The following is a 25,097-nucleotide window of genomic DNA, read 5'->3' as shown; positions in this document are numbered from 1 at the left end:
AAGGCTGTTGTTTATTGTTGGAGAGTGTGTATTTATTTCATGGCACCGCAAATTGTGGCTAAGGGCAGATCCAGGCCTCGGCGGGTAATTACAGAGTTGGAGGCAGTAGTGCCCCATAGCAGCGCCTCTTAAGAGCTCAGTCTGTGGCTCCAGCTTACCCCGCCCTCTGCTCACACTAATGTACACACGTACACTTAGCTGGCTGCAACCGGGCCATTCACAAACCAGCACACTTCATCATGAGTGTCCTCTCTATTCTCATAGCTAGATTTTTAGTCACACTAACATTGTGTTATTCAGAAGAAAGCACACATCCTATAATCAGATATGAATGTTTTTGTGTATGCTGTATGCTCATTTACTGTAATGTACGTGTATTTGCCGTAGTCACTTGGTATCGGGTTAATCTGAGGTGCCTGGATGTTTATTTATGGCTCTCAGTCTTCCCCAGTTACCCTGTAAACTCTCTCTGATGAGGGGCCTCAAATATGGGCACGTCTTCCTGTCATGGTTTACCCAAAAGGAAGGGATACTCACTCAAGCACTCAGTCACACAAACCTGACTTACAAACAGCTAAATGGATTGTCCTAAACCTTCAGAGGTATAAAAACAACTTGAATTACATGTAATTGAATGTTTTCACAAATTAGTTGATTTATTTCACTTTTCCTTTTGTACATTTCATGAATGCTTTGTGAGTTGGCATTTAGAACCGCTGACCTTACTGCACCCACCTTGTGTGAGCCGGCTGGGTGTGATTCTGAGAGCATGTACCTTTCTAAATTGGCACTGAGGTTGGTTTTAAACCTGAAATAAACTTTAGGAACAACAGCGGTGGGTCTTATTCAGCCCCAAATGTTCCTCATACAGCCCAGGCCTGTTTGCACAATGTAAGTGCAAATACCAAACAAATGTAGGAAAACAGCTGGTGGTGGGGAAGCTTCAGTCTCTTGCTAGCGAGCACAGTCAATAGCTCAGCAGTTCACCAAAAACACAAAACCTACACTAGCCCCTGTTTAATAAAAGGAAACTTTTATCCATTTTTTCGCCAGGGATTTGTTTTATTAAACAAACAGTTGAAGCTGCACTGTTCTTTACATATTTTCTGTGGTAAAATTGCAAAAACAACTTGGTTAAAAGACAAGGACTTGTGGTATTGCTGGTTGTAAAGTTGAACTGGAATTTAATGACAAACTATTCACACCCTAAAACCACTGGGATTACAAGTCTCAGAAAATGACACCTTAACAAGCATTAACCAATCAGAATGGCATTTTAGAGATGCTGAGATCATACCGTATGAGAAATGTAATGCATATTTAAAATGTGTGCAGTGGTAGAACTTGCACAAAAGCTTACAATCTCAAAAATGTATTTAAATGTTTGAATTAGTGGATGGCAGTCAAAGGATTAAACTGATTTTTAAGGTATACAAAATACCTGATTTCTCTCATTATTTGTGTGATGCTGACTTATGTGGTAATAAACCTGCATAGTGGATTAAACTAAACATGTAGCTCGAGGGGGTGGATGTGCGGGAGGGATGAAGAGTGATGGAGAGGAGGAGGAGGGAGGGGAGGGGAGGGTGTGTGAGGACCTAACCTCACTGGTGCACACTCTCTCCTTCACTTTCCCCAGATCAGGGACTGATGGGACTCCAGTTTGGCAGCCAGGTAAGTGAACGATTGCCTCTAATTTCACCTCAGAATATCTGACTCATTCTTTAAAAAAAGAAAGAAAAAAGAAAAAGAAAAAGAAGATCTCATGTAGCAGTGTGATTTGTTAAGGTGGGGTTTGATGTTTCAGACACTTGGGGTTATTTGGCTTTTATTTTGGCTAAGACTACGTGTGCCAGTACTTTATTAGATAGTTTGTTTTATTGGTTTGGCACTTTCACTTACTGGAGCTTCTTATATCTTCTGGCGTCCCCTACGGGGACAGGTAAAGGGACAGGTACAGGATGTGTTTGCGGCTGCAGCCAGTTATTTCAAATGTGTTTGGGACAGTTATGATGTGAGGTGTTTTTGTTACTAATATTGACTCCAGCTGGGATGCATGCATGATGTTTTTCTGTTTTCTCTCTTTCTTTTTTTAACAAATACGTTTTTGACAGGGAGTCTATGAAAGGATGTTGGTATAAAGACTGCTTCTCGTGTGTTTTTTTTTATGAATGCCTTGATATTTACGCTTGCCTGACTTTACATTTACTAATATAATGTAAGCTACAAATGATGTAGAAATATGATGTGCACGTGAAGAAGAAAAAAAAACTTACAACTAGGCAGATCAGGTGTTTTTTTTTCCTTTTTTGGACAAACGTTAAACAAAGACAGTTTAATTAAATATCAACAGGTGTTTTGTGCTACTTTTCAGAAGCGTTCCCCCGACACAGACATGCCGCTGGGCCTCTACCTTTATTTGACTCTGTTCCTCACCTGCACTCACGCGCTCCCGCAGTCGGCTCGCGCGCCAGCCGCGAAGGTCCGTTTAACGGGACTCGGGAGCAGAGACAACGAGGGACGCGTCGAGGTCCTGCACAACAACGAGTGGGGAACCGTCTGCGACGACGAAGTCGACATCAAATTGGCTAATGTAGTTTGTAGAGAACTTGGCTTTCAAAGCGCAGTCACATGGGCACACAGTGCGAAGTATGGAGAGGGAGAGGGTGAGTAGCAAGAACTAATCTTTATTTTAATCCGTAGTCTTTACCCCTGTACATAAAAAAACATTTTAAAATCTTTTGTGGATTATGCAGCTTGGGAATTTTTCTAACAGTGTTGAGTTTATTCTGATTTGTGTGTAAGGGCGGTCTCCTTTAAAGAGATCGCTAACAGTTTCCACAGAAGCGCGCCTGCTGTTCTTTACATTGACGTGCCCTGCCCCATAATCTAAATTTAAAGCAGCAATAAACTAAACCAAAGCACGTTTAACACTAGTTGGCAACGCAGCACTGTCATTAAAGCTAAACAAAGGCTTCAGTCAGCCCATCTAGCAAATACTGTACATTCACTCGGGCAGATTCAGGAGAACCCTCACTGAATCCCTTAAGTGTTGCTTTTGATGTCTTCCTGCTGACACTGTCTGACATCATATTTGGAGACTTTTTTCGTTCCAGTCATTCTGTCATTGATTAGACAACTTGTAGTTGTGTACACATTCTTCACCGTTCTCTCCGAACATTTTGTAACATGCTCTTCACATGTTCGCGACTGCCACAGGCCCCATTTGGATGGATAATGTGCGCTGTGAAGGGTCAGAGAGAACTCTGAAAGACTGCAAGTCCAATGGATGGGGGGTCCATGACTGCAAGCACTCCGAGGATCTGGGGGTGGTGTGCAGCACCGAGAGGAGGTTGGACCAGGCACATCCTGGGGTCACCAGGCGATCCCATGCCATTGCTCTTAGAACCAATATCACAACCTCAAACCGGTGGCAAGATATCTACTCCAGCCCAAGGTCCACTTCTTCTCGGGATGGCAATGGACACTCGCAAGACTTCTCAAGGCAGGGTCATTTTTCCAGACAACAGTTACATTATCCGGTAAGCAGTCAGTGTAGACTGGCAAGACTCTACAAGTCTGTAACTCTGACGCAAGCATTATCTTTAGGACAAGCCAGAGCTGGAATTACATCCAATCAGATCTTCATGTTCCAGACATATTTAAGTAGAAATGTTTATGAATTTGTTTAGACATCATTCACAGACATCAATTATAGTCTCAGTCATTCCAACAGATTTTGAGAGAAAAAACGCTGAGGGTTCATTTATCTTAAAATGACATCACAAATGTTTACAATGTTTACAATCATTCCTTTACATAAACTGCTCAACAGGTTGACACCCTGACATTGCTAATTTCTGCAGTCTGTCAGTTTATTTTTGCAGACATATACTGTGTCATAAAATTACCACAATATCAACATTATAAAACATTTCAGATGTCTTTGCTCTTCTCTTTAGTCTGGTAGTAAGGTGAGAATTGAGGAGGTGCGTCTGCGTCCTATTCTGATGGTTAACAAGAAACGCGCGCTGGTGACAGAGGGCGTTGTGGAAGTGAAGCATGCTGGGAGATGGAGGCAGGTGTGTGACAAAGGTTGGAGTCTAAACAGCAGCAGAGTGGTGTGTGGCATGCTGGGATTTCCAGATGCAGAACAGCCCAACATGAATAATTACAAGTAAGTCCTTTGTTTACTAAACACCTACATGTTTATGACCTGTGTTGAGTTCTAGGAGCTCTAAAACTAAAGCTAAACCCCAAACATACAAATCCTCCAAGTTAATACTAGATCGCTGTTTTATTTTTCACTGAGCAGGTAGTAGGGTTGTAGGGTGAAACCTACATTTTTGGCAATCAAGGCTAGATTATATGATATATAATAAAATTTAAGACTTTTTTCTTAAAAAAATATCAATTTTCTTTGATATTTTTAGTGCTTGACAGTGTACAGAAATTGGCATTCTGTGGAGTCATATCTTTATTAGAATCCCTGACGATAATATTATAAAGTACATGGGAAGACTCTGGCACAGATCTTTTGTTTGTCTTATCTCTTCTGTCCAGGTCTTATAAATGTGAGCTCTCAGGCAATGATGAAAAGATCTCTAAAAACTTACTGATGGTATCTATGCTCCCAATCCTGGAGATGAAATGTCTGCCTTAAGCCTTTAGGTTTCTGCTAAAGGAACTAATATATCTGATGTTTGGTCTATCACAGGGGCATCAGTGCTAAACCTCAAAAAGTCTTCTAGTGTAGAGAGCACCAGTTTATTGTACCAGTGGATTTAAAGACACCTGCACTTATGACTTTCTTGCTCAGAATCACAGTTGCCCCTCACTATGTGTTTCCTACTGGTTGATTATGTCAGAATATTTATACAGATTTAAAGTGTACAGAATGGCTCCAAGCAATGCCACACTTGTATATGAAATTATTTAAACACTGATGCAGAATTAGCTTTAAACTGTTCTTTAAACACTGTTTATTGCATTTGATGTCATGCTGGAATAATCTTTCTTTTGCACATATCATTGGTACTTGTTCACTATTGATTCCAGACATCTTGGGTTCTTCATCTGCATGTGTAAGTTTGGTATTGAACAGAGATGAACTTCACCCTGCTCATCCAGAAAACTCTATCCAAACTCTGGGACTGATAGCGTGATGACTCTGTTCACTATCTCACACTCCTGCAAGTTTATCACGTAGAGGTTCCCTCTAACTAACGGTGTCAGACAGAGGTCACTATATTCTGGAGAAGTGAAAATTATAGAAGATGTATCATTACTTGCATATGAAAGAAGTGAAAGAGATATAGCTAGTGTGTCTTCTAGGGTGGTTGTTGACAGCAGCTTAGAAATCGAGGTTTGTTGTGCTATGTGCAAGGAACCTTAACAGGTAATAAGAAGGGTTTCATCATTCATATTTCATCTGATGTCTCCATTTGAATTTAGCAGTTGTGCTACACATTAAATCTGTAATGCGAACAATATGTTTTGAGTTCTATTCAAGAGAATGGTTTGTTTTGCATGAAGCGTGTAAGTGTGGCCTCTCTCCTTCATTTCCGTGTGGAGAGGTGGATTTAACAGTGCGAGAGATATAAGAAACTCACTTGGTGACATTTGAAACAACCGAGTGCCTGCTCAGTATCACATATGGCTATAATTTCTTTTTGCATTTTTGTATTCTGGCAAAACAGATTTAGATGTAAGCATTTGAGCCCAAGTAGAGACATAGAGACCCATCGAGTGTGTTAACAGGGTAATAGTTTGTATTCTGTCCTCTCTGGATTGCTAAAATATATGTGAGAGCATATATGAAAGGTAGAGTGCTAATCTGGGGGAGTGTGGTGGCCTCAGAATCCACTCCAAGTGCCACATGCTCAGAATCTTATTTTTAGCCCTTTAGAATGATGCTTTTTCTACAGCTTAAATACAGGATAGTAGTGCAGCTGAGGAATTCTGTTCCCTCACCTTCTCACTACACTGAAAATGGCCTGATCGCCATGAGTCTTTGAGGATCACATTATAGCCATCTGCTTAATAACATCTGTCTGTGCTTGCAGCAGATAGACACTGAAATTTACCACCTGCTCTCTGAATGCCTCTGCTTCAGCAACAGTCATGTAAGGAACCCTCGCTCTCTTATTCACAGTTCAGTTTAGGCCACATTGGAGTTCTTTGGATACCTTGAGGCTGTTGGTTTATTATCTGAAGCTGCTTTTGTCTTGTTGTCCATCCTTAGTTTGTTTTGCCTTTTTTGGCGATTGGTGGTTGAGACACATTTCTGAAAACTCCGCAGTGCTGTCGATGGATGGATGAAGTACTTTACACCATCTGAATCTGCCACAAATGATTTATAGCAGGGATGTGTCTAGATGCTGCTTGGCTGCGAGTAGACTAAGCAAACTTCTGCTACAAACCATCAATCAATCAATCAAATTTTATTTATATAGCGCTTTTTACAACAGTTGTTGTCACAAAGCAGCTTTACAAGTGCCGAGTCCTAGCCCCCAGTGAGCAAGCCAAAGGCGACAGTGGCAAGGAAAAACTCCCTAGTTAACCTCTTGTTAAGAGACAGATTTTGGGATTTTTTTGGTCTTATCTTCATTCCAACAGTTTTGATTGTGTTAAGCACCCAAGAAATCTGTCATAAAAACATTAAACTCCCATTTTGGTACAGTACATAACATTTTGACTGTATGGAGGGAAATATATTGCATTCGGTTGCTGGTTAGGTGCTGTAAAATCATTATGACTGGAAATATTTTTATATGGGTAGATATGATCTGATATTTCTTGTATAAGTTTGACAGCTTCCACAGAATCTTATCCTTTGGCCAAAAAAACATCATCCTCTCCATGTCCCTTCTGTGCATGACAACACAAGTCGCTCAAGTCTGTGGGAAGGTGGTGTTTTGTCTAGAATTAGAGCTTACAATGATGGCAGTGACTTTTATGGTGGACTTTCTATGCAATCTCGATTGGGCTGACCTGCCTAGACGGAGAGCTCACCCAGCACTTAACTTCGCTGGAACTCTTCACGCAGCTGCAGACTGCAGCCCCGGGCAGACGAGACGCATTCCGCCCCCTCAGCATCTCCGAGAGGCCGGGCTCCTCCACCCGAGCTCCTCCGCCCTAACCCCCCCACAGCACTACTCCCGTTGGACGCTATGTGGAAGATGATGTAATTACATGTTACGGGGTGGAGGATCTCTAAGGTTCTCGTGTGAGGAGAAATAAGATTCCCACTTATAGCAGCGCTCGCTGGTCTGCTGTGTCAGCAGCAGACTGTGTATGTCACAGGGAGATTTGAAGACTTTTGAAGACCACAATTTGGTTTAATTATCCTGTTGCTTCACACACTTTAAAGTGAAGTATTATTTTAACTTCTTGGCGATGACTTTATGTCTACAATGTTTGTGGGCCTGTGCTGCCTGTAATTTTGTTAGGTATCTCACCTTCATGAAGCATTCATGTTCCTTCATCTTAAAGACAAACTCAAACTCTTCAGTGTTACAGGCCTGAAATTACAAGTCTTATGGGTTTAGAAGAGTTGCAATTTATTGTTATTGTTACAATTTATTTTAGCTGCTTTTATGATACCTGACGAATGTGCAGGTCTCTGCAGCTTCTCATGTACATATGCTTTCACAGCTAATAGTTTAAAATAGTTTTGTCAAATTGTGATTTCGCCATGTACCTTAAATAATGATGAACATGTTCAGCTTCATGTAAAGAAGAGTGAATGTTTGAAACAGTAGTGTGATTGTGGTGTAAAAACAGACTCGCCCCCTCTATCATTAAGTTTTGCTGGTTTAGCAGTAAAGCCAGGGTGGACCTCTGAGACTAATTGTATGAGCAGGTGGGTATTTTAATGTCAGAGGCTGTCAGAACAAATTACAAACAGACCACGACTGTCTAAAGAGACGGTTGAAGGAAGCAGCGGGCTGAAGGTTTCCTTCATGTCCAGCTCTTCACGTTTGTCCTGACGCCTCAAAGCATGCTGGGCTTTCACATGGCAGCTCGGTGAACTGAGGAAGTACAGTCAGTGGGCTCTGAGACGATCCTCAGTTCCTCTAATGCGTTGTACAGATTTCAAAGGCATTACTTGGAAATGTGTTGGTGAGACTTACATTAAGCTTACAGTAATCTCATCATCACCCTCGGGCCTCTTTACTAGATATGTATCTCTAGTACAGACTACTACATTCTTCATTTAGCATGAGTCATTGGAAGTGCTGATGGAGCTTTTATCTGATTTATTTGCACACTGTGACTTCTCATCTAGAAATGTCAAGGTTACAATAAACTACACATGATAAAATACAATATATATACATATATATAGCATTGTGTATTTAAATGATGCCAATGATGGGGATGTTTACTTAGATGATGAAGATTTATTGCAAACTGTAACTTTGTGATACACTAAAGGGAGATGCTCTGTGAAGCAGCGCTGTGTGTGTGTGTGTGCTGTTTGTGAGGCGGGTCTACTGGATCTGTTCGGAGAGCTTGTGGGAAACTGCCTAACCCATTCCAGCATGCCTGTTGGACTCATTCTGCTGGGAAAGTCTGCTTTTTAATCAGCATTTTTGAAAGCTTTGTCAGAATCTGGTACCAGTCAGAAAATGTGTGTGTGTGTGTGTGGGGGGGGGGGGTATAAGTGGACCTTCCTAACATTGACCAGAGTTGTATAGTAACGAAGTAGAACTACTTCGCTACTGTACTTAAGTACTAAAATGCTGTATCTGTACTTTACTGGAGTATTATTTTTTTCTCCTACTTCCATTTTTACTTCACTACACATTTTCCATCAGTTTAATACTTTTACTCCGATACATTTTTGACGTGCTATATAGTTACTCGTTACAATTATAAACGTGTTAGCTGGCGCTGTCACCGTGTCAAGCGATCAGGCTGTCTTATGAGAAAACTGCGCATTCTCCGGTCGCATCTCGTTTACTCTGCTGCTGCCTTCACTGAACACTTGAGCTTCGTAATTTAGGTTCACTCGACACGTCGTGACTGCCGCAAGGGTCCGCGCGGCAAAAATGACGCAATCACGGCGGCTCTGCCCATGCGCGTTGACCACGCGCGCGGTTGCGTCGCGAGGTCGTGCACCTATCGATTTTTGTGCGTGCGAAGTTACAAGGTAGAATTCATGCACTTGTACGGCACTTTGACGGTCAATTTTCTGTATTTTCCGGGACCTTCAGCTTAATTTACATATTTATACAAATACACATATATTCCAAATAATTCGCTTTTTATCTCATTAAAAGAGATGGTACCGTGTTTGGTAACAGCAGAATAGCGCAATAAGCACTAGTTAGGTTAGATATCTTAGCTAACTAACCTAATTATGTTCATGGCGTGCTGCAGAATTCACTTAACATTAGCTGGCAATAAAGGCGACGTGCTGACTAATCGTGTCCATTCTTATAGTGTAGTGTTTTTATAGGGAAAGGGCATTTAATGGTAAATGCAGGGCAGTAGGCTCACCCTTAGAATCCGACAGATGGATTTTACGTAAAAATACACCTCGTTTTCTCAGCTAAATTAAGGCGAATTTGTACTTCTGCGTCAAACCTACGACATAGCAAGACATAGGTTATCAGTTTTTTGTGTACGAAGTGTTAACCCCTGTTTTTTAAGTACATACAGAACACTTGTACTTGTGATCTTTGACATCTTTGATTTGTAAGTGATATATAAAAACTAATGATAAACTTTGATGGCTTTCTTTAATTAATTCAAAACACAATACTTGTACTTCTTACTTTCAGTACTTGAGTAATAAATTTTAGACTAAACTACTTGCAATACTTAAGTACAAAAAATGCTGAATACTTCTGTACTTCTACTTAAGTAAAGTTTTTAAAGAACACTTCAACTTCTACTCAAGTCAATGTTTTGATAGATACTTTTACTCAAGTATGGGTCTCGAATACTTTATACAACACTGACATTGACACATTTGGAACTACATTTGTTTGACAGTTAAAGGCAATATACACAGTGATATAAGTGTTTGTTACCCCTGCAAAATATTTCTGCACTGAAATCTCAGAACTATTTCATCTTGTTAAGATGAAAACATGGACATGTTCAGCTGAAACTGGCCATGTGATAGTCAGCACATTTTTGTGTCATATGTTCAAGGTGGTGTGGACGGTCCTTTTAGATTTTACTGTTTGCACATCTGCAGTTTACACACATTTATCAGCCCTCACAAACCTACTTGAAAACACAGAACTGCAGCAAAAATACCCTACAAGAAAGCGCGTTACTGGAATTGACTTGAACTGGACCAGTGAGTTCCTGCTGTAACTGTCTGTTTACCACAAACCCACATGTGGATATTTATATTGGGCATATATTTATCCATACACTCGGTGTAATCTCAAAAACATTTAGTCTTGGATGACTGAGTTGTTGTTGTTGAGTTTTTTAATTTATTTAAAATTTATTTTTATTTGATTTTAAGTTTCAAAAAGATGCATTTTTTTAGTAATATCTATGTTTTTTCCCTTACAGAAAAATATGGGATGAAAAAATTAAGGACCCAACAACCAGGTATTAACCAGGGTTCTGTTTGTTTCTTACATACATCTTGTGTTAATTAATTGCCTTAATTGACTGATGGGAATAATAAAAAAAAAATTTAACATAAGATTTTTAAAAATTGCTCAACATTAGGTCCCATCACGTCTGTGATGCTATAGAGTTGTGCTCTGCACAGGTCACATGACCACACTGCTGTAGTGTCCTAGCGCTCTGCACAGGTCACGTGACCACACTGCTGTGGTGTGCTAGCGTGACATCCAGTCACTTGCTGCAGTTCCTTCCGTCTCCTGCAGGCTGAGTTTCATGGCCAAAAAGAAGAGTTTCTGGGTGGAGAAGGTGCACTGTCTGGGTACGGAGTGCAGCCTGGCCGAGTGCCACGCCCGGCTGTCCATCCCCCGCAGTGCCGGCCCCTGTAGGAACGGGCGCCATGCCGTGGCCCGCTGTGTACCGGGCCCACAGTTCTCACGCATGTCCTCGGGACGGCCACAGGCCCCGTACCCTGTTGAGGTAAGTGCACATTGCACCTGTGATTGGCTGAAGCGTTTCATTAGGGCGTGTATTTATCTTTTCCTTCAGTGAAACCATAAGCCTGAACGCTACATTGGTGATGCGTGAGAATTCGGTGTGTCCATAGCAGTGGCGGTGAGTGGTGGAGACCCCTGGTGATTGTGTGTTTCCCTTCTGACAGCAAGCGGTGCGTCTGAAGTCAGGGCCTCGTGTGGGGGAGGGCAGAGTGGAGGTCCTGCGTGAGGGCAAGTGGGGAACCGTGGTGGACCATCTGTGGGATCGCGTCTCTGCCAGTGTGGTGTGCAGAGAACTGGGCTTTGGTACCGCCAAGGAGGCTCTGACTGGGGCATACATGGGCCAAGGTGAGATTTTGGGCGATTTTAACAATAACTAGACTAACTTGGAATTTATTAGGTACATATAGTTAATAGCTGTATTTATAGGCTATCAGTCCCTTTACTGGTCAGTTCACTTGTCTTCCTCCATGCTGAATTAATTCTAATAGACTCTTGTGAATTTCTCCATTGCGGGACTAATAAAGGTTTATCTTTTCTTATCTTTCATGAATAAGAGAATAACAAGAAAAGAGCAGGTGATGTGTTATGTTCATAGTGTTTAAACAGTATATAAACAGTATAAATGTGTATACAAAAAAGCATTCGGTTATCACCTTCCCAAAACCAGGTAAACCTGCTGATATGCTTGGCCTGAGTCTAACGATTGACATGGGGTTAGTGTTGCGTGAGTTTGGTAATGGGATGGGGTCATTCCACCATCTGGATGCTAGTCCGGAAAAGAAAAGTCTTCTGAGGGACGGTGATGGTGTACTTGAGGTTTGAAGGGTGCAGGATATTGTGTGGGGTGAGAAGTGTTTTCAGGTAGGAGTGATCAGGTTCATTTATCACTCTGCAAGCATCAGGATTTTAAGTTTGATGTGGAAAGCCAGTAGAGGTAACCCAGCAGTGGAGTGATGTGTTTGAACTTGGGATGATTGAATATAAGTCGTGTATCTACATTCTGAATCAGCTGCAGAGGTCTAGTGGTGTGTGCAGTGTGCCTGCCAAGAATGAGTTGCAGGACTCCAGTCTTGAGATGATGAGGCACTGGACAAACAAGTGGAATCTAGGGTTGCCACCTGTCCCGGTTTTCCCGGGACTGTCCTGGTTTTCACGTCGCTGTCCCGGTTTGTCCTTCTTTTTAATATTCGGTCCCGGCAAAAAAAAAAATTCATTTAATGTCCCGGTTTTCACCAGGTTAGTTCAAACGACTATTTAGACTGTTTCTGCACACTTTAAATCCGGCATTTTTTTCTCGCTGTGTCCATCTTACGTTCGCCATCCTCCCCCCCTACCCACCCCGTCAACAGTTTACGTTCGCATATGACAGAGTGTCCTTGTTTTTTGTCAGACCTAGGTGGCAACTCTAGTGGAATCTCTGGATAGAAACGGCCAAATCACACACGGGTTTGAATACTATAATACAGTCATAATACAGTGATCAGTGTCATTTGAAAACAAGCTTTATGACTTTTTTCAGTCAGGATATGACCCTTCCGTGAAATCAAGACCAGCTTTAATTAGCCCGTTTGTTGCAGTCTTGTTGTTTCAGACTTTCCGAGAACCACTTGTCTGCACGTATCAATATCCATTCCAGAGTATAGGCTTGGCTGGAACTGCTGTGGTTGTCTTACAACGTTTCAAGACCAGCAGCTTTGCTAGACACGGACAGACTACTGGGGATCAAACGTGATTTCCATTCTTCCGTAGTTTAGTGCTAATTTTATATTCATGGGTAATTTTCCTACTGCAGCTGAGGCCGCAAAACATATTTTGAGTGTAAAATAACATAAATTCTAACTCAGATGATAGAACAAGACTACACTGCTGGACTCAAACTGGGATCCGTACACTGTGGTTGCCAAGGAAAAAGTTGGCTTTAATGATGGTGTACAGGTTTCCTGTCCCTCCTTATAGAACAAAGATCTGAAATGTCTGGAGTGAGGATGTGTGCAAGTTTACTCTCTGAAGCATCTGTGTTTGAAAATGGGTTGCCATTACCACAGTAATGTTAAATTCCTTCCATGCTCACAGTCGATTTTGAGTAAAACATATCACATTGATAATCTGATGTCTATGAGATTTAATAGCACTATCTTTGCACATGGCGTGATAATCCAGTTAGTCTGTGAGTGACACTCAATGGGCTGGAGAAGCTTCATCCAAACCCAGGACCCCCCACAGGGTGAAGGTTTCTGAGATAGTGTTCTTGGATGACTTGCTGTGATACAGCAGACTGGTTTTACACCTGTGAGGTCATACAGGTCGATTCTCTGTCCCCAGTGACTCTTTGAATCTTTCACCAGATTGTGTGTGTTCACCCCACACAGATGTGAGGAATAATGCACTTACTTAGGGGATCTTTGCATACAGATCTAATAATGCAGTTACTTAGGGGATCTTTGCATACAGATCTAAACACCTAAATGTCTCACACAATTATAGCCTTATTTCTCAGTTATGAAAGCAAACAAAAAAGACCAACAAAACAAGAGAAAGCAAAAATTTATTTTTACTTGGCTCAGATTATGGTAATCTAATCTGCTACTAGAAGGGGATTACAGACACCCAACTGAAGAAAATTAGTATTAATGTAGAATCCATATGCTGTATTGGAAACCAGAGTTCAAAATGAATTGTGTGTTGCACACGCAGCACAGAAAACAGACTCAGACACTGAACTAATATATATATATATACATATATATATTATATAGAGTACACAAAGTTGCTCATTAGTTTGATTGAATTGATATATATATATATATCATATATATCATATATATATATAGTTCACATCCCATTCTAAAACTATGGACATTAATATTGAATGGGCATAACCTTGCAGTTATGCCAGTCTCCACATTGCTGGGAATGTTTCCATCAAGATTTTGTAGCATGTGTGTGTGTCTATGTGTGTGAGTGCGTGTGAATGTGTGTGCCCATTCAGTCAAAAGAGCCTTTGTGAGGATAGGTACTGATGCTGGATAAGAAGGCCTGGCTAACAAACCACATTCCAGTACATCCCTAAGGTGTTCAGTGGGGTGGAGGTCAGGGCTCTGTACAGGGCGCTGGAGTTCCTCCCCACCAAACCCATCCAAGCATGTCTTTACTGACCCTGCTCTGTGCACAGGGGCACAGTGCGCTCGAAGAGAGAGCTGTTGCCACAAACTTGTAAGCGTATAATTGACAAAAAAATGTCTTTATATGTTGTAGCAATAACATTACCCTTCACACACAAACTTTACTGTTGCATCCCGATAAGTAGGTGGTATTATCCTGCAATTCAGCAAACCTTCATCCATCCATCAGACTGTCATACAGTGAAGCTTGATTCATCACTCTTGACCACTGCTCCAGAGGTCAATGGTAGTGTGATTTACACCATGCCAAGAAGCGCTTGGCAGTGCACACCTTGTCATCGGAGGAGGTTTGCAGGTGCTGCAACATTAGATGCACCTGACACAAAATTGTGCTGATGTAGCTTCTAGATACAGTTTGGAAGTCTGTTGTGATTGATGCAACAGGATAGGTGATTTGGAGGATAGGTGATTTGGAGGATAGGTGATTTGGAGGATAGCTGATTAAGAGGATAGGTGATTTGGAGGATAGGTGATTAAGAGGATAGGTGATTTGGAGGATAGGTGATTTGGAGGATAGGTGATTTGGAGGATAGGTGATTTGTAGGATAGGTGATTAAGAGGATAGGTGATTTGGAGGATAGGTGATTAAGAGGATAGGTGATTTGGAGGATAGGTGATTTGGAGGATAGGTGATTTAGAGGATAGGTGATTTGGAGGATAGCTGATTTTCATGTTACATGCTTCAGTTCTTCAGGTGGCTCTCTGTGGGTTTGCATTGCCTTTGTGGCTGAGCTATTGCTACTCTTAGATATTTCACAGTTATAGCAAAATTTTATGATCTTGTAGAAAATGTGATGATTCTTTGAGTAGTAGATGAGCAGATGATCTGTTCTACTGCCAGTGTGATTTGTGTGGCTTCTACATACTGTTGGCCATATAGTCTCTCATATATATATATATATATGCCAAAATTATATATTTGCTGTTTTCCTTGATCACATCATCAGATGCCAAAATTACAGGGACAATATATGAGTGTCTATTTCCTGTCCAAGCCAGTGGTATATTTCTGTCGCTATATGTAATTTTCTCACTGAGGTATCCATCCAAATGAGGCCTTTAGGCTGAAACCAATATCTTCCTTCAATGGTTTAATGGTTTCCCAGAACTATTACAGAATTGGGTGCTGGGCAGGTCTTCATTTAGAGTGTGGTTGTCATGTTTGACCCACTAACTAAACAGTTGGTGAAGATTCTAGTGGTCTGGTTATAAATGGCCTTTTGGTGACTTTAACAAATACATTGCGATTTAAAACAACCACGTTTGTCCGTAGCTGCATAAGTTCAAACAGCATTTCCTCTGACTTACCTCAGAAGCAACAAAAGATAAGGAAAAAATGTAATTTGACCCTTCAGACATTTGTGGTGTTCAAACTGATTTTGAGTTTAGCTGTTGCTCATTCAGCTCAGTTCTGTGATGCTGACTAGCCCAAGTGTTCTGAAAGGGAGTCTGTCTACCCACGTCTTTGCTTGCTGAGAGTAAACAAAGTAGGAAATGATCCGTGACCACACTTAGAGCGTTGTAGTTTTTATCTCCAGAGTGCTGGCAGACAGACGTAGCTGATTCCTGTTGTCTGTGAGGTGCAGTTGCAATGAGACAAGCACGTTTTACACAAACAAGGAGATGCAGACGATCTTTGGTGGCCACACTGCTTTGGCTTTGATGTTCGGCAAGAGGCTCTATGAACAGAGGAGTGAAATCCCATGATTTCAATTGGCATGCAGTATTTGTACAATTCAATAGAAAAACTCTCATCACCTTTCTTGAAATAGCAATGCACAAATAAAGTTTAAAGTTTAAAAATAAACTTATTTATTTATCTACCTATTTATTTATTTATTTATTTATTTACAGGAACAGGCCCAATCCATATGAACTCAGTTCAATGTACAGGAAAAGAGCGTTCTATATTGGACTGCTTCTTCCAAGAGGTCCAGCCCTGGACGTTCAAGCACGCCCAAGATGCCTGTGTCAAATGTAACGTTCCCAAGACTGGCTTGCAGAACACAGTTAGTACATTCTTTCAGAATTATGAAACTGGTGGCATGGAAACCACAATTACAATCAACAGACATGCAGAAATTTTTCAGGGATTTTGGGGTGTCAAATCAATATTTTCTAATTTGGAACAGGACTGAGAGTCATAGTTATAAGATCATCATATTATGTAAGCTCTATGTTCTTAGCACAGGTGTAGAAACAGATATTTTACTTAAGGAAGTTTATAAATGAAAACTTAAATCTTGGCAGCCAAAGAACTTGCCATCAGTAGCACGTTTAATTGGCATTTCTTCTTAAATCTTCTTCTTAAACCATTAAATTTCATTTGAAATTCTATACCTTTTATGCAAGCTTTTATGTATGTATGTATGTACATTTAGGAAAAAATTATAGCTGAAGAGTATAATAATATTCTTATGTCTGTGTGTGTGTGTCAGGTACGGTTAGCAGGGGGCAGAGAGGCAGCAGAAGGCCGTGTGGAAGTGCTGATGGACGTGGGGGGCAGTAAGCGTTGGGGAGCGGTGTGCAGTGAGAACTGGGGCATTAACGAAGCCATGGTGGTCTGCAGACAGCTGGGCTTTGGGTTCGCCGCACGAGCCCACCAGGTGACACCACCCTGAGCACGGGGCACTGCTCAAGAATGTACTCGTTTCCAGAATCCACTGAATGTGTCACTTGTTTTTCTTTTCTCTAAACACTGACTGCTTCAATTACGTCTGTGTGTGGCGTGCGTTGTGTGTGAACACCGTGTTTGGAGGGGGTGGGGGTGTTTAAGCACATAAGCTTTATACAGTAGTTGTTCTGTGAGGGTGAATGGGTGGAACCAGAAAACATAGGTTACTAGTAAATAGTGTATTTTAAGATGCAAAATGTATATTTAGTAAGCTTTTGGGCATATATATATTTCCAAATATTACTTTCTGATACTGTTAAGAGCCTGTTTAGAGCCTAGAGAGATTGCTTTGAAAGTTAAAACCTCTCACATCTCATAATGATGCTTTTAACTTCAGTGCCTTGTACTGGTCTTTGAACCTCAATTCCAGTATGGAAAATATTACAAACAAATAAGAATGACTACTCACCATATACTATGTAGAAAACACTACAACACTTTATTTGTATTTTTTTTTATCATGTTTTGAATTTAATTTGTCTTCAAATTACATTTATTTCTACTAATTTCCAACATGATTACTGGAACATGCTTCAAAAATGTTGGGACAGTTGAATGTTTATCTTTACACTTTTTATTTTAATAACACCTACACATGCCACATATTTGCTGTAAAATGCAGGGATGTTCCTGAAAAGATGGTGCATAAAATAACTTGCACATTTCATGTGTTACTGAAAGCTTCACAGATTACAGATACCATAACAGACACCTGGCTGTTCTTAAGACAGTGATGTCAGGAATCCGAGATCACAGACATTAAGTGTTGTTTGGCTTTGCATGTCTTGCACTGAGATTTGATTGGATACCTTGAATGTTTTAGTTATATTGCATACCATAGAGAGCACAATGCCCAAACTCCTACTGATTTGTCTGTGGAAAGGGTGTTGTACTGAATTTTATGCTAATGCATCTGTTGGCAAATTGGCTTCTACCCATCCTTGCTTTAGAAACCTAGACCTTTCTTGGAAGGTCCTTATATGTACAGTTGCATCACCCCTTTAACATCCCCTACTTGATACCTACATGTCATATTTTTATTGGTCCTTAAATGCTCCAGTTCCAACTTGAAATGTGTTGCAGGCATCAATTTTAGAATAAATCTAAAAAATATCTTGCATTTCTAAGTCAAAGTAAATGTTTTATTTGCATTTCATTGACTTTCCCAAATTATCTGGAATTGGGCTTATAGTAATTACATGGATTTGTATTAGGTACTTAAGTCCTAAATTATGAAGTGCATAACACATACTGTATATCTCTAACTGGACTTGTATGTAGCCTATATCTTTCTAATGTCACTCAGTTGTTTATTAAAATTCCTACCTGCTAGATCATTAGCATGTTGTTCTCCCCGTGCACAGGACACGTATTACTGGCAGGGCGACCCCAACGCCCAGGAAGTACTGCTGAGTGGGACGCACTGTGTGGGCACTGAGCTGTCCATCCAGCACTGTCGTCGTAACAACCACGTCCACTGCCCTCGTGGGGGCGGAGCCAAAGCTGCTGGAGTCACCTGTTCTGAGAGTGAGTGCTGCTCAATCAGAGTACCTAATATCTAATACCCAATATCCTAAATCCACTGTAACGTCCTGCCCCACCCACTCCAGCTGCCCCTGACCTGGTTGTGGATGCCCAGCTGGTGCAGGAGACGGCGTACCTGGAGGATCGGCCCCTCCACCTTCTCACCTGTGCCCACGAGGAGAACTGCCTGTCCTCCTCGGCCGCCCGCATGCGCTGGCCCTACGGCCACCGGCGTCTGCTACGCTTCTCCTCTCGCATCATGAACCTGGGGAGGGCCGACTTCAGGCCCCGCGCGTCCCGAGAGTCCTGGACGTGGCACCAGTGCCACAGGTGAGTCACGGTGCTCGGGACTAAAGCTGCAGTCCTGTGCAGTCGTTTTCATTATGAGGTCGTAGATTTTCAAGGTAATGAAATGGAACTAAACAGCCGATGTAATTGTCAAGTTAGGCCCCTGTATGTCACGAACAGTATTTTGATAAAAGATGAATTGGGCAAACAAGGTTTGTTCTGTTTATTCATCTAGCTCCCTTATAAGCACTCATTGTTAAGTGGCTGGCTTTTTAAACCTAGACCACAGATCAACACACAGACTACTGAGTCGATGCACAGACTTTGTGTTTCTTTCAGCTGTTATGGGAATAAGTGTCATATGTTTATTTTTAACTGCCCATTGGCCTATATCATTTCACCTGAGGCAGGTGGGCATTACCTTTCTCCTCATAAATACATTCAAAATTACAAGTGTTTTTACATTCATCACTTATTTTCTGAAAATAATTGCCCCTATTCTGTGGCAACAAGGCAGGCTGTTGTGGAGAATCTGGGGTCTCTGGACAGTCCAGTACTTTCTTAAATCAACACTGCAAAGGCATGCATTTCAAAGCAGTTCATTCAGACAACCTGAATAAACAGAGCTGCAAACATGACCCAGGCACGGTAGCGGCAGCGTTCTGTAAAGGGTGTTGCTGTGGTAGTCAACACCTTCGTCCTGCAGCAGTGAGATCATTCAGTAGTACGCCATAGGGACTCACTGTTCTCTCCTTCTTCACAACCCATCTACATTTACCTGCACACTAAGGTGCTTCCAAAGATACATCCCAATAAACGTTTCCAGCAACTCTACATACGTTGAGGACTGCTTGGTGATCCGTAGTGACAAAGACTATGTATTCACAGGCACTATCACAGCATTGAAGTGTTCACACATTACGATCTTCTGACACTCAATGGGACCAGAGTTGCTGAGGGACACAAAGCCAGCTTCTGTCTGGAGGACTCATTTTGCTCTGAAGGTAAAACCTGGCTCATCATTATTAATGTAAAACAAAGAGAGGGATGTATATGATGTTAAGACATTTAGCATCAAATAACTGATATGGCTATGAGGCTAACCGCACACCCCCTTTTAGGGCTTTACAAACGCTTTTCCTGTTACAACTACGGAGACCAGGGAATTTCTGTGGGCTGCTGGGACACATATCGCCATGATATTGACTGCCAGTGGGTAGATATAACAGATGTCAGTCCTGGGGATTATATTTTCCAGGTAGGTTTTCAGTATTTACATCACATTTCTTTTATATTTCTCTGATGAAATATTTCTGTACCATTGTTTGAAGTCAGCAAAGATTTTAAATTTTCTAGGCATGCCTAGAGAAATCAGTGTTTTACAACGCCACAACTAAAATTCGGCCATGATGGTACTGCCTGTAAAACGCAGACTTCCTCTCATTTTGCAGCCAAAGCAGCTTCTATCTCTCATTACATTAAGTGCATGTTAATTATGCAGATCATTGTGGGTATTGCCATCAAAGTCAGCACCTCCAAGCTTGGAGTTCTTTTATCCCACTGGGACTTACACTCTAAAATCTCTGTAAAACAGCCACACAAGGGCCCATTTTTTTACACATTCCAGCTGTAAAAGATGGGTTAGTGGGGACCTTTGTTTTAATTATAGTGTACCTACGTGCCATGACCATTTTTAAAGATTTATTTACACTGAATGTCTCTATGATTGAGCACATTTATTTTAAGCATGTTTTTCAGATGCTAATTACAAACCGGCATCATGCCGTAGTTATTTGTGGCAAAACACAGTGTTGTGGTAATGTGCAAAGTTCAGGGAGCACGTTTGATCACATGTATCCACATATTCGCCAATACCAACCAGTCCAGACAAAGACACTGTGATCCGTTCTGCTGTGGTTACACAATGTGGGTTCAGTGGATCTTAGAATGCACATGGTTCATCACTAGGAAAATCCAGCAGCATTTTTCTGATGATATTTCTTTTAATCACATAGCTGGATACCAAAAATAAGAAAACTTTAACATTTCCTTTTCGAAGGGCATAAAACACAGACGCTCCCCTCTTTTGGACAGAGTTAACTGTGAACTGAGCAATTTATTCTACTTTTACAAGCACTCTTTTGCACTAAAACACATCCCACTACCAGACACGACCACAGTTCCACACCTCGGATTGGAATTCATGTACTGTAATTGAACAAAAGAAAACTTTGTGAATTTGTTCAAAACATCATATATAGTTTTATTTTCCTTTATACCAGTAACCTGGATATAATCTTTGTGTATTTGACTTTAGCTATTAAGATATATGTTCCCATACAGTTTTAACCAAAATGAAACAAGTTGTACCAACAACTTCAAAAAGTACTCTAAAATTCTACATTGTTGGTTTGCATATGCATAGAATCCTTTAGCTCCTATAACTTGTGATTAGTGTGAAGTGATACCACTCAACAAATCTGTTGGCCTGTGGTTCTTTGTATACAGCTTAGTAACATGACATAACTTTCCCACTGAAGATTTGTTCTTTCTGATGGTGCGGAGTGCTGAAATGTCTTCCTGCCTCTGTTTCATTACAATGACAGGTAGAAGTTAACCCCTCGCTGGATATGGCCGAGTCAGACTTTATGAATAATGCAATGCGCTGTAGGTGTCGATATGATGGGCACAGAGTTTTCATGTACGGCTGTCATACAGGTAGGATTCGCGCAGCTACACACAGACACGTACCCAAACTCACACACAAACAAACACAAACGTGTACATGTTTCATTCTAAAGAGCTTCTCGGATTCCCTTTGCACAGGCGATGCATACAGTGCTGAGATCGAAGACTTGTTTGAACACCAGCGCCAGATCACCAATAACTTCATCTGAGCTGAGCGGAGAGTGTCTTGTGAGGACAGGATGTGCTAGGATGGTCTTCAGGACAATGGCCTGTTACACTACAGACTGAATAAAACCTCTGTCCTTACTGAACCCAAACACATCTACCTACATCCAGTGGAGAAAGGAAGTTGCAAGAGTTTCAATCTACTAATGAGTGGACAGGCATAAAATGGCATGAAATCTAGTTTAGACTGCACCTTACTGTCTAATTGATTTACCGGCACTTCATACTGTTAGCCCAGTTGTCTTAAGAATGCATTCAAAGTGAGATGTATTCAAAATTACTGGTAATTTTTTGCAAAGTTTACTGGCTGGTGGTTCAGATATTATGTAGTGCAGGCAGGTGTACCTCACGTTAATGTGCAAATTTCCTTTTGAACAAATACAAACATACAAATACTGATTTACAGATTTAACATGTTTTTGTTGGGTGCAGAAAATGTGTTCACTTAATTGAGTTTATCCAGGTATTGTATTTCTTTACGAGTCAGAGGATGTTTCTAGAAAAGGTTCAGTTGTTTTCTTTGATGGATGCACTTTATTTACTGACGATCAGTATTCTTTTAGAAATTACCCAGGGATCGGTTTAGTGATCCTACTTTCTCTACTACTATTTTTCTTCTTTCTTTCTTGACTTATTTGGGATTTATCCCTTTATATATTTCATACTTTGTTCTGATGAATTACCTTCTGATGAATTGTTCTTATGAGTTACTGATAGTCTTGAAGTGGTTATTCATTACAGTATGCATTATACAGCATATGCTGCTGGTTAATTTATTTTAATACTTCATTAGCTAAACTAATTTTATTTTTAATGGAGAAAAGCTTATTTTAATAATAATCATTAAATTCAAAAAGCATATATGCTAAATGTTTTTTGCCATGTAAAACATCTGGAATATATGTAGTGCATCGAATCTGCAGAAATACAAATGCTCTTTCTGCAGCTGGTGGAAACATCTACGTGTAAAGCAAACGGAGCAAAACATGTAAAACACCCTAAATGATGGGATTTGCATACATGTTCTGCTGTGGACTCTGTGTAAAGAAGACAGACCTGGATGGGGGGGGGGGGGGGGGGGGGGGGTGACCGTCAAAGAAAAACTTATGTGGTACAGGTGCAAAACATCAAGCAGTATGTTTCTTTGTGGGAAAATTGAGGAGTACTGTTTTTTCTAGCTAAGTAATATATTGTTATGGGTATTTTATTCACTGTACACAGCTGCAACACGAGTTGATCTATAATTTGTTCCTACTAGAAATCCTTAGCCTCTTTGATCCGGATGGTTTTTGTTGTTTTTCCACTTTTATGTCATTTACGGGCCACCACTTGTCCATTTAGCAGCATTTAAGAGTGGCTGTGTTGTCCATAAACACTTAAATAAGTCTAAGTGATCCTGTCAACAAACATAAGCCTTTCAGAACACACATTCCCGTTATGTTCCAGCTATAATCAACATATGTGTGAAAAACATGTCCACAGTCTATAAACAAAAAAAGTCATGTGATGATTGAATTTTTGCCATATACTGTATTGATCAAGTTGAATAATGTCAAATTGCCTGTTATTTTCATTCTTTATGATTTACATTGATTATGTTTATTTCTATGTTTTTTTTATTATGTACTCTTAAGTTAATTCAACATACCATTGATATTTATTTGTTTCAGTTGATATTTATCAGGACAAATCCTCATCACACATTACTGTATACTCTGTACTGACGCTGTATGAATTGGTGTATTGTTTGGTGCTACCTGTTCACTTTCCTAAACCTTTTTGTTTTCATTTGAGAGTTTGTTCTTGTATACCATGTGCTGTACTCTCATGGGTGAACTACATGTGTGTTTTGGTCTAGAAGATGTTTGATCAGACTGAAAGGGCCTGTACCATGTTGAAAAAACTTAGAAAGCAGTTTCAGAATTTTAAAGCAGTGCAATCCTGGGTGCTGATATATGGTGTTTTTGTCATGTTTGCTACTCACTGGTTGGCAATCGATGCATTTAATGCCAAGATTATGCTCTAATGTGAATGCATAGAATATGGTCAGGTGTAAGCCAGCTAACTGGGTTCAGTATTTTGCTTTCTGTTGAGAAAATCTAAATAATTTATAAATAAATACACTATGTCTTTGATCAAGACTTATAGTCATGTACTGAAAATGAAAGGCCTATTCCTGTCCTAGTGTTTACCAAATGACCGGCTTCACAAAGCTTACAACCCCATATATAAAACTTTTATTTGTTTCATTTGGGGGGAAAAAAGCTCTCTAATGTGCTTACTCTAGGGAGGGGGGTTTTAACGAGAGAACCTGGATCACTCAGTTGCTTTGCAGGTTATCAGCCCACATCACAGTGCAGCCTTGGTGGGTCATTGGCTCTTTTGCAAACAGCTATGTTCTCATTTCTCCATGGTGCAAACCCAAAGTACATCCTGTTTCCAAACCCATGTCTTTAAATGGAATGTCGCATGCCACCAGCTCCCCCAACCCCCCCCACTCCACTTTCACAGGTGAGATAAAGACATGCTACAAAGCCTTAAGTGTGCAGAAGCCATTTCTGTAGACAAAGCAACCATACAGGTATGTGAAAGCAGGTTCTTAGAAACAAGGGTGTAGCTGGAGAACGGGGCTCCGTTTCATAAGCCCAACAGCACTGAACTGCACACAAAGCAAACCGCATTCTTACCTTACTAAAATGAACAATTTTACTTTTTCTCTCCACACGTTCTCTGCACTCCAGCCCTTTTCTCTAATGAAATTACTGACTAGCCTAAGAAATTCTGATCCAGTATTATGCCAACCTCCAACTGAAGGACTCTGAACATACACTGTGTCATATCTTCTACTGTATCACAGTTGCAGGGTAGAGCACTTCTTTACCGCTCATGTCTCTGTTCCAGGCATGACGTTAGCTCACCTGACACACTGGTCCTTCAGCAGTGTGATGTTTTACGGAGGCACCGATGGTTTTACAGGCTTGTGTAATAATGTCCTCCTGTGAGCACCGACAGAGTCTTGTCTGTGGAAAGTGACAGAACACAAATAATATTCACCTTATTCTAAAGGGATATCCTTGTTTGTGAAAAATGTTACAGGATGTCGATGAATCATGACTCTGTAACTGTAAAATCCGACATCTTCATGGTTATAGTCACTAGTTCGTACGTGGCTAAGAAGGGTCATGCAGCCCATGTGTCACACAGGACACGGGTTTGAGATGCACTTGTGAGTAGCGTTATGTATTTATTCCTAACGCAACACGAAAGAAGAATAAAACACTTCTATCAATTCTCCACTACTGATGAGAGTTGGGTAGCAGGGTACAAGGGGCCATTTGTGTGTGTGTGTATGTATGAGAGAGAGAGAGAGAGAGAGAGAGAGAGAGAGAGAGAGAGAGAAAGAGAAAGAGAAAGAGACTG

The 25,097-nt window shown here is 40.8% G+C and overlaps 1 protein-coding gene across 3 annotated transcripts; it reads left to right on the top strand.

Moving 5' to 3' along the window:
* The first annotated feature begins 1,603 nt into the window (after positions 1 to 1,603).
* On the top strand, positions 1,604 to 22,753 carry loxl4 (lysyl oxidase-like 4). 3 transcript variants are annotated; one of them, XM_076975100.1, is made up of 15 exons: positions 1,604 to 1,674; positions 2,375 to 2,666; positions 3,220 to 3,542; positions 3,963 to 4,177; positions 10,543 to 10,581; positions 10,866 to 11,079; positions 11,261 to 11,441; positions 16,133 to 16,287; positions 16,717 to 16,884; positions 18,317 to 18,479; positions 18,563 to 18,806; positions 19,653 to 19,768; positions 19,886 to 20,026; positions 21,375 to 21,482; positions 21,591 to 22,753. In XM_076975100.1, the coding sequence occupies exons 1-15, from the start codon at positions 1,651 to 1,653 to the stop codon at positions 21,659 to 21,661; spliced, it is 2,454 nt and encodes an 817-aa protein (XP_076831215.1). In that variant the 5' UTR covers positions 1,604 to 1,650; the 3' UTR covers positions 21,662 to 22,753. The 3 variants fall into 3 exon arrangements, with proteins under 3 accessions (XP_076831215.1, XP_076831214.1, XP_076831216.1); XM_076975099.1 differs by having other exon boundaries at positions 1,641 to 1,674; positions 2,354 to 2,666; XM_076975101.1 differs by lacking the exons at positions 1,604 to 1,674; positions 2,375 to 2,666; positions 3,220 to 3,542; positions 3,963 to 4,177 and adding an exon at positions 9,118 to 9,157.
* The last annotated feature ends 2,344 nt before the right edge of the window (positions 22,754 to 25,097 follow it).

The sequence above is a fragment of the Brachyhypopomus gauderio genome, chromosome 15 (genome assembly GCF_052324685.1).
Source record: "Brachyhypopomus gauderio isolate BG-103 chromosome 15, BGAUD_0.2, whole genome shotgun sequence".
Lineage (NCBI taxonomy): Eukaryota > Metazoa > Chordata > Actinopteri > Gymnotiformes > Hypopomidae > Brachyhypopomus > Brachyhypopomus gauderio.
This window is presented reverse-complemented; position numbering and strand designations above follow the sequence as displayed.